General features: G+C 42.1%; 1 protein-coding gene across 1 annotated transcript; it reads right to left on the bottom strand.

Annotated features, from left to right (window-relative positions):
- Positions 1-3410: 3410 nt before the first annotated feature.
- Positions 3411-4704, bottom strand: ccl20l (C-C motif chemokine 20-like). Its single transcript, XM_034556134.1, has 4 exons — positions 4605-4704; positions 4329-4449; positions 3736-3813; positions 3411-3601 (listed from the first exon to the last, which is right to left on the bottom strand). The coding sequence occupies exons 1-4, from the start codon at positions 4684-4686 to the stop codon at positions 3499-3501; spliced, it is 384 nt and encodes a 127-aa protein (XP_034412025.1). The 5' UTR covers positions 4687-4704; the 3' UTR covers positions 3411-3498.
- Positions 4705-15396: the final 10692 nt, after the last annotated feature.

Raw genomic sequence — 15396 nt, 5'->3', positions numbered from 1 at the left:
TTATTTCTATATTTTTTCTTGGTTATCAAAAGATCCTATTCTCTGTACAGCAGACGCCCCTGCAAGCTTCTGCAAAATGAATCAAAAATACTGTCATCATAAGAGGACGATGGTACACAGATGGCTTCTTGAGAAACTAAGCTTTGGGCATCATGAAGGCTTTTTCTTAAATTCATTTTTAAAAGTCGTGATATTGGAACAGCAACACAATTATGTTGAAAAATGATCCCTGGTGGTTCTATAATTGATCCTTGGGCTCAAAAACTGTTTGTATAAACTGTTTGTCATCTATGACTTACCGCCCCTTTACATGTATTGTTGTAATGTATATATATATATATATATATATATATATATATATATATATATATATATATATAATGATAATGTACAGCAAACTAAGGTTAGTCAGAACAAATCTATTTTGATTTGAAACCCACGTGTGTTTCGTCAGAGAGACAACTGGCAACAAGGAACCGGATTGTTAGTCTTTTTAGTTATTTGGCAGCTTTTTATGGAACTTGAAGTAAAAAAACCTCAACTCTTATAGCTTTTGGTAAATCAGATATTCAATTTAGAAAGGAATGTGTTTCTACTTGAAAGTAATTTGATCTTTTTTATGTAAATAGAGACTAAAAGAACGGAAAGTGCACAAACAAATGACCAAATTTGGGTGGAGGATGATCGGAGATTTGCGGTGGAAAGCCTTGGGATCTGCTTCCTTCCCCTTTTCTCGCCCCTGACCATGACTGTCAGCGCCAGAGAAAAAGGAGGGAAAGAAAGAGAGAAAGATGACACTTTGGGTAGAGTGACCAGCACATGATGCTGAAATCAGCAGGATTTCTAAGAAAGAAGCGTCATAGTTAACTAGTTTGTTAACTGTTCATACAGAAGGATATCAAGGCCCATCCATCCATTCAGTGTATTTATTATTTGTCTAGTCTAGCTTTCCTTTTTCAGAGCCTGGATTGTGTCAGAGGCTAAGAGCAACCTATACAGGATTTTGATTTGTCCCTAGCTAACATTTATAGAGACTCTGACATTGCATGTACAGGCAAATAAATGTCTCAATTGACATGTCTTGGTCCTGCGAGAAGAGACACCCAGAGAAAACAAACCTTGACATAGTCCAAATGTGCCAACTCCACAATGAATACATATACAAATATCCAATATAGGCTAAACCTGCTGAAAATCTATAATTTTGTTTTTAGATAATTTGTAAATTAACTGTTAGATATGAATAGATATGAAAGTAATAGAAAAAGTGATAAAAGCCAATACTTAAGAATGGCTGCAGTGGAGCCTTTATCTGAGTGCATTTCTTCCCCAGCTCAGTCAAAGTCATGATGAAATCACAAAAAAAGGAACCGGTCGACTCACACAGAATGTAGAAAGCCCTCAGATACAATTCATCCGGTTCGGTTTCCCTGGTTCCTCTTTTCACGGTATAAATCAGAGGTCTAGTCAGAGAAGATCAGTTGCCTCCATCAGCCAGATTAAACAATCAGCTTCTGCAAAGAACCTCTGGACCATCTCACGCAGTACCATGCAGCTGTGCATCAGAAGACTGGCTTGCCTGGCTCTCCTCGCCGGGGTTCTGGCAATGACGGCATCGGCATCTGGTGAGTCCCCACGTTACACAACTAGCCTGCTCCAGGATCGCCGAGGTACACATAATAACTGTATATAACTCGACATGCACAATTGACTTCTGATGAAAATGTCGGCCAACACCATTGATATTCATTCATATTTCATGCTGCAAATGTAAGAGATGTTGGCTCATAACAACCAATCCTTTGTTTGTTTTCTGAAAAACAGAAATTAAGATATTCAAGTGCTGCACTGAGGTCAGTACCAAGAATATCAGTGCTCCCATCTTGGGCTACAAGATCCAGAGGAAGAACCTCCCATGTGTCCGCGCAGTCATGTAAGAATCTCCTCCTTATTTCAATAAACAGAGAGGGGGTGGGGTCAAACATTTTGAAAGGTTATTGGTGAAAATGTATTTGGAGATTGTAATTGAGCTTTTCTTTTTCTTTTTGTCTCTCCAAGATTTAAGACCACTGAGGGAGAAGTCTGCAGCCACTGGAGAGAACAGTGGGTTTTCAAAAAGATCAAGGAGCTTGAGTGAGTCCTCCAGTATAGACCGTTCCTGCTATCTGTACTTCAGACGTGATGTATGGCGTATGATTATAGGAAGCACCTACTGTTAATTGAACCGCCATCTCCTGTTTGTGTGTCTTACAGGCAGCTCCGCAGAGGGAGGAAGAACACTCCTCCTAGTCCTACAACCTCCAGCCTCTAGACATCTGAAATCTATAGCAAATGTTATGGAATTAATTTAAACATATTTAAAATGCTTATTCTGTAATATTTAATATTTATTAGTAGCCCTATTTATGTATTTCCCTTTTCTTTACAATTTCCTGTTCAGCTAATGTACGACCTAACAGAGATAAAAAGTCTATGCAACTAAGAGGTCTGTTGTTTGCCATTGACAAAATAAATGTCTTGTCCTTTATCCACTGGTTTCGTTGTTATTTGGTGATATTGGCAAATCAACGGTAGCTGTTGCTCATCAAATGACCATCAGAACCTCATGATGTACCTGTCAGAGGCTCAGTTTCTTTACAGATCAATTACGCCATCTAGTGGGGACCTGAAAGGACTTCAGGAACGTTCAGATAAGAAGAGCGTGTCATTGAGGGAGTCACCTTGTCTGACTGGAGCACCAACCCCTTGGGGTGCCTCCCTGTCAGTCAAGTCATGAATCTGTATGAGCTTGGGGCAGGGTGGGGGGATGGGGGAGGGGGGGAGTAGGACAGTTCATCAAAAAGTGTTCAGACACCTTCCAGCAGATGTGCTGGCAGCATCTTCTCCTAAGTGCACCAGGCACATATGTCACGCCACGAGAACACACACCACACAGAGCATCAGGCTCCCGAGTACATCAAGAAAATATACCATTTATGATGTTAGAGGGCGTTTGTCATCCAGAGTCAAGTTATTAAATGCTACTTGATGGTCGAAAGCACTTTTGCTAAAAACTGTTACAATTAAGAAACTGTTGCATTAAATTGTAACAGTATATTAGCCGTGGCTGCGTTGTGTGTGTTGCAGTTTAATTAAATGAATGTGGGCAACAATGTTGGAGGGTTATGAAATAAATGAATTTATTTGTGAGAATAGCTATTGGTATGTTTTAGCAGATTAAATTGATTAAGCAGCAGATTCATACAGGCAATGAAACAGCAAAGTCACAAAAGCATTGTTAAGTGGCTAAATACATCATCTAAATCCATAGTCTCAATGTTGTTCTTCTCAGGTTCCCTTTGGATCATGATTACATGCACACTGCATATGTTTTGGAAAGTAAAAGTCATTAGCATTTATTTTTTTCTAAGAAATTATATTCCCAACACGACTTTCTCTCGAATTAGCATTTCTATAACACAAATTGTTTAATTCCAAACTAACAACACCTGATTTTTGCTAATACAATCTGGTGCTGTTCGGGAAGGTTTCTGTGGTCCTGACGAAAGATCCACTTTCACCTGCAGCGAAGCCGGTCTTGGACATCTTCTTCAGTCTTGAGCTGTATAGAAATAAGAGTTGTTACTCACAATGCTTCCAAAACTAAGGAAAGCCCAAAACTTGTCCTGATGTCCATATCTAGGTCCATATCAAACTGAAACTATTGCTGTTTAAAAGTGAGTAGGAGTCTCCTACCTGAGTAATTCCAGAGTTTTCCTCACCCACTCATCTTTGTGTGTAGCACATATCTGATTCTTCTTAACCGTATAGAAACTACAATAGTGAGAAACATTATGAGACACATAGAAAGCAGTACAGTATATTGTAATTCAGTGCATAGTAGAGGTATATATTTTTTTCCCATTCGATACCTGAGTTCCAGTACTGATACTTAAACTTAAACTTTTAGTTTAAAATCAGTCGCTGCCTTTGTAATTCGATCGGTATCCAAAAAGTATTGATGTTGTGTAATTTGACTTTTTTCAATCTTAAATCCTAGACAGCTTGCATACAAATCATTTCTGAACATGATTTATGGAGATCTAGAGCAGATCAAACAGCTGCCTCTTTAGAGTCATGAAATCCACAGTAATTAGTTTTGACAGTAAAATATTGTGGTAGACTCGATCAAATGGCTTACTTTCATGGAAATACGTTGTGCAGAGACAACATTAGTAATGCTTTCCAAAAAAACATTACCAGTGTCTTTTGAATATTTAGCAATTAATCCAATCAACCCAATCAATCAGTCCTCACTAACCCTCTCATAAAGTAGGAGACGCTCTTACATGATGGCCTCGATGTGGCAGTTTTCCTTGGTGCTTTGTTGTCTGTAGCCCTTGATGCGCTGGAAGGGTACGGGCTTCCTATTGTATCTGGTGCAACAGCCTTTGCCCAGATTGGAACCCACTTCGCACACACACACACACACACACACACACACACACACACACACACACACACACACACACACACACACACACACACACACACACCACATTATTAACTGATCAGTTTAGTATAGAGTCCCAATGTAATATCTATAATTCAATAAATAAACTTACAAGCAGTTGGAAATGGACCGAGCGAGCCCAGTATGAAGCACAGGAGGACGGTTGTCACGGCGATCATGCCTCTGGAAGCCATGCCGACGATTCAGAGAACGAGTAGAGAACTTAATGAATACACAACCTGTGTACATATATATATATTTTTTTTTTTGTAACCTGTGGCTGATAAATTGAGGACAGGAAGCCCACTATTGCATCATCGCAGCCAGTTGCACACCTTGCACTTTGGTCATAAGAATTTAACCTCTACTGTGCCATGAAGCAACACCCAGATTTGTTTATGTGGGCATGTGAGAGAAACTATTGCACTGATGCATTGGATTCATACCATTTCCTTGGGCTTCTATCAATATGTATGTGCTTTTTGGTTCTTAATCATGCTGTGAAGTCATTCATATACAGCACAGCAGATTCTTATCATCACACTTTCTTCCCTTCATTTAGTTTTCTCCAGAGCGACAGCATATTGCTGCATATTTAGCTCTCAGTGCATACGCCTGAATAATTGCACTTAAATGGAATTTGTTACACAAAATAGTGCCCTCGTCTTGCTTCATATATTTTCCAGTGTTGACAAAAACGACTGTAATATCCATTGTCATAATTTGACATTGTGGCTTAAAGCTGAAGTCAGGGTGTTTTACATAATCAGCAATCTTAAGATTGTTTTGTAGTGAAAACTGATGGAGAATGAGAGCCCCTCCTCTTCGTTAGCGTGACCTATTTATTGTGCAGAAAGCTGACAACTCCAAATCTAGCTCAGCTGACCTACATAGGCACAACATCTTTAAGTTGTAAACACTCAATAGCGTACTGTACATCTAAAAAATGACATCTACAAGCTTTAAATGACTCAACACCTCCAGTACAGCAAAATACTGTAAACGCTTCATGAATGCTGTCCAGTCACCGTGAGTTTTCTGTGACCACATTTAGACTTCATACGGTATGGGATTGGGTCTGGATATTTTTGCCAGCCAATACATAAACACAGTAAACTGGCAAAAACATGTACGCTATTCAGAGTGATGCACAACTGACCCCTGAAGGAGACATTTTTTTGTTGCCCTTTTCACAAGGAATTCAAGAGCGTGAAGGTCAGCAACAGATCTGGGCCCCGGCAGCGGGTGGGGATCCAGTGTGTTGCTCAAGGGCACCTCAGAAAAGCGGATGCTGGAAACCATGCTGCCAGTTGAGTACAAGTCTCACCACATGTGGCGATGATTAAAAAGTGTGTATACTTGTTTATTTTTCATCTCCTGTGCCCACAGACATTAAGTATGACTCAACACTAGAGTAACCTTTTTCCCTTGGAATTAATGAGTCTAATTTAATAATCTTTGAGAATCCATGAGAATTAATTAGACAGGAACAAAATGAGCCGAGTTGACAATTCACTGCTGCTATTGTGTTTATATAACAATGTTTACAATGCATGTCCTTCAATGGAAATACGGGAAATAAGGGAACACCGCCTTGCAGCTGTATTATTTTCATCTGTGCCGAAAGAATTGTTGGATTTGACTATTTATTAATTCTATACAGTCACATTCAGTATTGTTTTTGTCTGTTTTAGGCATCTAGTAAGATCTAGTAAGCCTATTTAAATGCTCTGAGCTTTGTCATTTCGTGACAGTTTCAGAGATCATGACTCATTATGTTCTCGTTACGACTTGGCCAACTTGTGCCCTCCTTGAAACCTCCTCTGTCCTCCCACTTGTCAGCCAGGCCCACACATCTCAGTTCAGCACACACACACACACACACACACACACACACACACACACACACACACACACACACACACACACACACACACACACACACACACACACACGCACACACAACACACGCACACACACACACACACACACTCACGCCACATTTGATGGCGTCCTGCAGCAGTTTGGGCTTCTGTCATCCATCGGGGGGCAGTGTTGTTATGGTCAAGCGTGACACGCTAAATGGATGTGAAGTGAATGTCACACACGACCTGAATATCTGTCATAACATCAGTGGCGGCCGCTCGTTATCTGTGGAATGCAAAGCAAGCTTATTCTTTCTTAAACTGCAGAGCAGATTTCAGCACTGCTGCACATTCAGCAGCAGAGAAGCAGAGAACATTCTCCCCTTCGACCAGCACTGTTCTGTGCCAGCGCACGACAATGTTCACATCCTGGCTTCTAATCCATGCTCCTTCTGTGTGTTTGTGACCTGCGACTGCTGATAAAGGAAAAGGTAACATGATAAGACGGACATCTGGTTTGACAGAGTAATCCTCGCTAATCCTCCGTAAAACACCGCCTCTTATTGTCATCTTGAGTTTCCTCACTGAAAGACACACGTATGAGGTCACAGCGCCACTTCAAATGGTTATGTTCCTTATTGAGTCATTGATTTGTTTTTTGATCATACGATTAATCATTTTAGATGAGACAGTTACAGAAAATGTGTTGGGAATAGTTTTATAATATTCTGTTATGGTTTGAGTGTTTGTATTAAACATAATTAAACGTAACATAAAGCATTTAGTTGTAGCTTCTTTAGTGTGAAGATTCACTGCTTTCCTCTTTTTCAGTCTCAGACTTCTGTGTAAAAAACCTAAACAAACTATTTGAAAATGTCTCCTTGGGAAATAACTGGCAGACTGTCCAATGATGAAAACAATGATTAGTTAAATAATAAATTAAATTATCAGTCCAAAATAAATATCAAATGTTACTAAAGTTCAAGTTTCTAATTTCAGTTAACACATATTTTAAAGTAGAAGCAGTTATCTTAACTTCATAAATGACACTTTGGTCAAGCTGAAATACTAATTATAATAATACATTTTATTTATATAGCGCTTTTCAAAATACTCAAAGACGCTTTACAAACATTAAACACATTAAAACACACAACATTGATCATTATTACCTTATCAACTTGATTGGCTGACATGTTAGCAAACTGTTGCCTATTGCACATCCTCATGAGCATTCATTCAACTCCCTAGAGCTGAGGAGTCCTGCAGAGTCCTGCAGAGTCCAGCAGTCCAGCAGAGTCCTGCAGAGTCCAGCAGAGTCCAGCAGAGTCCAGCAGAGTCCTGTAGAGTCCTGCAGAGTCCTGCAGAGTACAGCAGTCCAGCAGAGTCCTGCAGAGTCCAGCAGAGTCCAGCAGAGTCCTGCAGAGTCCAGCAGTCCAGCAGAGTCCTGCAGAGTCCAGCAGAGTCCAGCAGAGTCCTGCAGAGTCCTGCAGAGTCCTGCAGAGTCCAGCAGAGTCCTGTAGAGTCCTGCAGAGTCCTGCAGAGTCCTGCAGTCCAGCAGAGTCCTGTAGAGTCCTGCAGACTCCAGAGATAATGCTGCAGGTTGGTAACCATAAGCGACTCATTTCCAATCGGGCATTATTTGACCCATTGTTACAATAAGACTTTTTTTTTGATACTGTCTTATCAAAGTAGTCATTGATTTATGTGCTGTTTACTTGTCTCAGCACGACGTTACAAGAAACTCCTTGCAACCACTTTTCATGCTTTGTCTCATCTACACAGATGCTTCATGATCAAAAGCCAGCAAGCTTTCTAATAGCATTGTCTTATTATGCTGTGACTTTTGACGATTGCAAAATGTCTGAGACGGACTCATACTGGTGGACGGACTGCAGGAAAAGGGGGAAGGGGAGGGAAGAGGAGGGAGGGTGAGGGTGAAGAGAGGGGGTCACCATTGAGTTGTCCACCCACACAAGGCCACCCCTGGTCACCTGCGTGGGTTTGGGCCAAAAGAAAAAACAGGATGCACACACACACACACACACATAGGCACACACAAAAATAACAGCAACAACAGCTTTCTAACCCCAAATGTGGCAAAGGAGCTTGGAATAAAAGTGTTTTAAATTAGCAAGAAACTTCCTCAAAACAACCGAGAGGGGCATTGTCAGTATCCTTAGAAGCTCTTCACAACAGAGGAGAGATGAAAACGCTCTCTAAGCACTTGGCTGTAGCATGATCTTCAAAAACATGCCTAGTTTATCATAATTAGCGTTGTTTCAGACTGTCAAACCCGTGAGGCACGGAAAACAATGCACTTCTCAATAATTTATGGAGGAGTTATGTTGAATTACTTGATGTATAATTATGTGAGCCTGGCTGGTTCTGTCCATGCCGTCTCCTCCTACATCCCATCTGCCCTGTGTGTCCAGAGTGTGGGTGACTGAAGGATCTGCGGGGGGGATTGAGGAATTATTATGGAAAATATTAAGAAAACTTGTGATGTAACAGTCTGAATTGCACTTCTACTGTTCAAGCCGACACTGTAACATCCACGGCCTGCAAAAGAATGAGTAGTAGAAGACGAAAAGAGGGGGGAATATAGACTTAAAGGACCTCTGTGACATTAGGAAGCGCCCAGAGGTATTTTAGTCTGGCAGAGCTAACTCTTGGCCACGGAGACTCCGGAGGATACAGTGAGCCAGAAGAGATGAGGAGAACAGAGGGTACGAGTGTGTAGTGGTAGAAAGAGGAGTATTTTTAGGGTTAGTCTGTTATCTTCGGAGGCAAGCGGGGTGCGGTATCACAGCCGGGTCACATCGCCGAGGGGGGAAACAGCTCGGGCTTTCCGCCGAGACGGCAGATAAGGAGGAACAGAACAATGAGATCTCTCTCTGACTCTCAAATACGCGCGAGCACGTCCACAGATGCACAGATGCACACATGCACGCGAAGAATCTAGTAACCACATCCACAGGAAAAGCACACTGCAGCTTCACTCTCACACAGCCTCTCACAGATGTGTTAAAACCCGCTAAAGACACGTTAAAAGATCACGTCTGAATGGAGCCTCGAAGCTCCGAGGGCGACCTCAGAGTGTTATTGCGCCGCTGACTGACAGACAAAACCAACATAATTGTAGAATCTCTTCACTCTAACTGTTTATATGTCTTTCTTGTGCGCTCTCTCTTTCCATCTCTCCTGTAAAGGAGCCCTCTGAAGAGGAATATGCCAGCAGAACAGATGGATGCAGAGAACATCTCATCACTCTGACACCATGTTTATGCAATCACACACAAACACACACAAACACACACACACACACACACACACACACACACACACACACACACACACGTATACAAGCAGAGACAAGATGCTGATGGAGATTTCTTCACTCATCAAAGTGAGCAAATGATGCACGGCCACACACACGTTTGGTGTTTTGGTGTTTTTGATGAAACCTTCTGTTCGGTTCTTCCTTTGTTTATACCGAACACACGCATGCATAAACACAGACGCACATTTACTCGCACGCACACATGAATTGAGTAATTTGCCAGACTAGCAGCTGTTATGGAGAGAACTGAGTACCAGCGGAACGCCTCTGACATGCTAATGGCCCGAGGAGTTCAACCACACACACTCACACCTCTCAGATTTAGAAAATCAGACTATTATCTGTCATATAACCCACCGAATATCAGCCGGGTGGAATGAATATTAAATGTTTTTAGCTCCCAGTACGATGTAAGCACTCTGTGTAGTACTGCAAGCCAAATGAAAACCTAACTCACTCCAGGAATATCTTAGTGAGGCTTTGAGGGAAGATCCTTTTTCAACACCCAACCGCCTCCCCCCTCCTCTACACCACCACCCACCCAATCAAATCCTCACTGGCGATGCGCTGCTCCTCATCTCTCTTCTCTGCTTCTTTTGTTCATCTCTCTCATCCACCCACACACCTACAGTCCCTCTGGCTTTTCTCTTTAAACTCCCGCACACATGCACGCATTTACATTTGTCGTCTTCGTACGTACTTCGCTTTATTTATTTATGCCCTTTTCGTAATCTTCATCACTATTAGACACTTTATGTGAGCAAATGCAGGTTCACATGTGCAAATATACAATACAAACCAGACACAGGGACTATAGTTAGTGCTTTACAATACAGATGTGTGGGCAGCAGCCATCTGGGGCCTCAAATTGAACAAAAAGTGTGCGTGTGTGTTTGTGTGGTTTAGGGCTAAGGGCCAAACTTAAAGTAGAGGTTCGAGGCTGGGGCCCGTTGTGGAAACCCCCTCCAGAGAGCTGGGAATCTCAAGGGAGAGTGGGAAAAACATCCCGACGGTCATCAATCAAAACTTTGGTGACACAAATGACCAGAAACAAGAGAGCGTTCTCCATCCATGTCACTGTGTCACCTCCGCCCCACAGTCATGTCCCACCCACCTGCGCCGCTGCCCCATAGGCTCTTACCGTGCTCCACGCATTGCGATTGGTCCATCGGTCCCCGAGCCAAATCGTGATCCCCTCTTGGCTAATTGGGTCTTTGTGATTGCGCAGTCTGTCGTGGCGCTGGGGGAGAATGAAACGTAAAAACGTCATTATAGTGTATATGGTAAGAGTGGCAGGTCGAAGCGGGGAGATCGTTTTTGGCGTCTCAAAGCGCCAGATGCTCTTCCTGGGCCCATTGTGATGCTTTACAGGAGATCGAGATGCTTTCGGCGTAGCAACTGTGAAGACACAAAGCGAGATGGAGACCGGCCTACATGAAGACTCACACAACCACATTCATGCAAATGCAGACACACACACACTCTTAGCCATGCACTCACATAAAGTTCTCTGTTTAAAGCACTCTACCCGGCCAAACACTTGCTATTCAGTGCTCTGTGTTGGTCGATTTCAACAAAGGTAACCAGAACTTAACTGTGCACAGGTTGAACAAGGACCAAACAACGAGAAGCATATCTCTGTTCCTCCTTTTGTGGTCGAATATGAACACAACAGATTAAATTAAAGAATGTACTTCTTCAAGCTGTGACTCTGTCGATTGGAATTGTTCAGCAGAGTCTTTGAGAGAGGGAGAGTGTAGGAGGACGGGTCACGAGCTGGCTCTTTGTTTGCGCCACCCGGCTTCTCCACAAGGCCATTGTCCTGTGCCTTTTTGTATATAACGGTCTTATTATTAAAGAAGGATTCTGCTCCTTTTTCTTCATTGTATCCTGTTGGTGGGGGAATGATTGAAGCTCCTTTTCCTCATCGTATTTGCCCTAAAACATCCAAAAGCCTACTGGGAAATGTCCCTGATCATTCATGGGGTTTCTCCTCTTTCCCCTAGCAATCACCAACAGGTGGCACTGCAGTCACACTCTTCGTGCTCCCCAGGACAAAGACCTTCCAACAACCCCAGTTGTGAGCAAGGCAACCAAATCCAAGCAATTGAGTCCTTTATCAGGAAATTGTGACACATTCATGTTTTGGTATTCGTCTGACAGAAGGCACCTCTCAGGGTTATCACTGCTAAATGTAATTTCACGTGCGACACCGACCATGTAAAGGAGTTAACTGTCTCCTCTGGTTACCTTAGATGAGTGTATTCAAAGTGGGGTCCTGACCGGCAATGTACCTGCTGTTGTTCAGGAGACCACGAAGTGTCTCCCGGAAAAATGGAGAATTGTCATTACTTCATTTAAAGTTACCACAGTCAGCTAAGCAGGGATGTGTGCTATTCACTTCCCAGGCTCCCCTGTTTGAATCCATAGAGCCTACAGATAAGTCTATAAATCATATCAACAATTGCTCAAATCCATCGTGCCCTTGTCTTTTTAGATTGCAACGCACGTCGATATGAAGCACATATCGACGTATGCCATTTGGCTCATGTCGTTTGAGTTACCGTGAAGGGAAGCGCCTGAGTGTAAGAGACCGCCCCAGTATCCACTGCTGCATCCAACTCGCTTTCACACTTGGGTTCATTCACACACACTTTTCCCACCGGGATGGAGCCGCTTCAGCTCGCGCGCAGAGCCAACGGGCAACACACACGCTGTCACTCGGCACACATGGCTGCACATTTATGGCGAATATATTACACGTTCATCTGGATTTTACCACTAGTTTCAAGTTCGAGGACGAGGATTTATCAACACAACGAAGGTGAGTGAGGGGGGGAATCGTCTGAGCGCGCGGGCGCGTGCGTGCGTGCGTGTAAGCGTGTGTCTGTGTGTGTTTGTGCGTGTGACACATTCGTGTTGTGCGCTCCTGCCGCTGGGAGACAGCTGCGTGCGCTGCGTCCTCGTCCTGGAAGGTTATAGGAGCAGGGCGATTATGCATTAAACAGCCGAAAAGTTGGAGGAGGAGATATTTTATGTTTAGTTATTATTTCTCCTGGTTTCTCGCGGAGTTTTGCCTCCAAGTTGTTCAGCTGCGTGTTATGTCTTCGCACTACGGGCACGAACATATTTTGCCTCTTGGATATTTTCACATAATTTGGTCAGCGCACAGTGTATATACAGATAAGTGTGGAACATATAGGCCTTTATTCATTTATTCAACAGTTGGACCTTAAAACTCATATCTGGTTGTTGTTTCTTTATGCATTAATAAGATTTGAAGCCATTCAATCAAAAATAAAATTTAAATGATATTCATTCTGATATAATGTAATACACAGGATAATTATAATTATCATACATACATAGCAAATCAAGAGAGGTAGATTTCATGATCATTTCTAAATGTACCCCGAGCGTAGTCCTTATACTTTATTTAGGGATGGTCGTGTGGTGTGTATAAGTCTCCCAATTGCAAAACAAATTCAACTTATTTCCCACTGCTGAATAATTTTTATTTTATTGCAGCAATGTAGGCTGTTTGCCCTTAAACCACTTGCATTTGTAAATGTGCCTTTTAGTGACCCTGCTGGATACAAGGACAGTGCCAGGAGAGCTGAAATGGGCCGCCAGTCCTTCTGAGGGAGGGGTGAGTGGGAGCTATTTTACAGATACACTGTTTACACCACACTCACTCTATCTCACTCACACACACTTGTACACACTTGGTCAGGAAACTGTAAATAATCAGCCCACAGATTTTGAAATGTGCTGTTGTTCAGTGCTAATATGAGATTGCTGGCATTGTGTTTGGCACACGAAAAGGCATAAACCAGCTTGGTGGTGGGTGTCATTTTTTAGGAATTTTTACTACCATGCAGTTGCCAGGATGAATCCTGCAGATATCTATTTTGTATTACATCCTACATTGTATATTGTGATCTGCCATCTATGTCCTTCCTCTTCCTCTCTAACTCCCTTTTTGCTCAGTGTCTCTCTCATTTCTTTGTTGGTTTAAAAGTTATTGGTGAACTTGACACTTATTTCTTCACTCACCATGCTCTCATTTTACCACATGCTGCTTGATTGACGGGGTCCTGGTCTGCAGGCACTGAGCTTTTGATTACAGCCCCCCCTCCCCCACCTTCCGTATCCCTCAGCTAACACACAAAACACCATCTCTGTATGGTTGGGGCAAAGCTTTTTTCCCCTCTGACAGCTGTGATTTCTGTCTGCTGACAAAAGAACCTAGACGAGGAGGCATCCTACCCCATGAGAGTTTTCTTTCCACGGCTCTCATCCCAATACACACATACACTGCAAAGACACACACATGTAAACATACGACAGCACACAAAGATATGAGCATGTGCACACACTTATATTCATATAGTGCACAGTTCCAGTCGGATCAATGCTCGAATTGTGAGGCTGATAATGATTCCGATAATTTGAGATTAATCTGATAATGATATAATAAACTAATGTTTAAACATTAAACTTAATTGTCCAAAGTGACTTGCTCAACGGGAAATTAAAAAATCTAAATAAACAAATACAAAAAAAACACATGAATAATTAACTTGATTCGCGAAAGTTTAGGTCAAATGTACATGAAAATAAAAATGGACTGCACTTCAGTTTCTACCAATATGAATTCATTAGTATATTTGTAATAAGCCAATATCGGCCAATAAGATCAGTCCTGATGACGTATCGATCGGGCTCAATTAGTCACACTCAAACACAGACCCCCTCCTTCCAACACACACACACATTCTGTCTTTCTCTGACTGTGCCTCTCTTTTTCTCTCTTTGGACACGGCATATTGAGTGTGTATACAGCTCTCACTCGAGCAGATTATTATTCAGTGGCAATAAAAAGCCAATTTGGAGTTGGGAGGCTAAGCGGTCATTTGAAGGGTCACAGTACAAGGCAAATAGTCAGCTGTATTGAGATGGATGGTGCAGTGAAGGTTCAGCATGCTTCTCGTATGGAAATGTGCCTTTAAAAACCTTGGAGTCGCAACAAATCTCAACCACTGTTCACTGCAGAATATTGATGCAAGACTTAATGTTTTCAAATGCGCCCCAGCATCTGAAATTTTGTTGAACCTGTATTTGTGATGTCAAATATATCCTCAAATGGTGAGAAACACAAGACAAGTTCTCCACAGGGAGCATGTTTTCATTGTAACAGCTTCTGTAAGGGTTCAGCTAAGTTTAGAGTGAAACACACATTATGCCATATAGGTTTCAGTTCATGCCGGTGCAGAATTAAAATCCCCTTGCTGTAAAAAGCATTGTTAACATCTAGCCTTGTTTACTTTTTGTCGAAATTGCATAATTTGGGACTGTTTCTTTAAGCCTCCTTAGTTTTTAAATCCCTCAGCTGTTGGTGCAGTTTCACTTGTCAGAAACTCTGACAAGTGAAACTTTGTAGTCAGCAACCTTTTAAATACAAGCTGCCTCCACAATCCCGTCCTCTCCACAACATCTGTATATTGTTTGTATCCCAGGTTTAATTTTTCGACAACATCACTTAGCATTGCTACTTGTCCGCTAATATTAATGGAAGATGTTTTAAAGTGGTGGCCTTTAAAGTTAAGTATACACAGTGACTCATTAAGGAGCTTAAATGTCATCAAGGCAAATTCACAAGTGTAATAATGCATTTGCATGTATGTTTTGTTTGC

This window comes from Cyclopterus lumpus, chromosome 17 (genome assembly GCF_009769545.1).
Source record: "Cyclopterus lumpus isolate fCycLum1 chromosome 17, fCycLum1.pri, whole genome shotgun sequence".
Taxonomy (NCBI): Eukaryota; Metazoa; Chordata; class Actinopteri; order Perciformes; family Cyclopteridae; genus Cyclopterus; species Cyclopterus lumpus.
The sequence above is the reverse complement of the archived record's forward strand: the minus strand, read 5'-3'. Positions and strand labels throughout refer to the sequence as shown.

What these genes read in the sequence shown, in the direction of transcription:
- ccl20l (XM_034556134.1), bottom strand. Translation starts at nt 4,686, where the DNA reads ATGGCTTCCAGAGGCATGATCGCCGTGACAACCGTCCTCCTGTGCTTC. An exon ending in TGCCACATCGAGGCCATCAT is followed by an intron (nt 3,814 to 4,328) that starts GTAAGAGCGTCT and finishes TCACTATTGTAG; the next exon opens with TTTCTATACGGTTAAGAAGA. An exon ending in AAAACTCTGGAATTACTCAG is followed by an intron (nt 3,602 to 3,735) that starts GTAGGAGACTCC and finishes ATTTCTATACAG; the next exon opens with CTCAAGACTGAAGAAGATGT.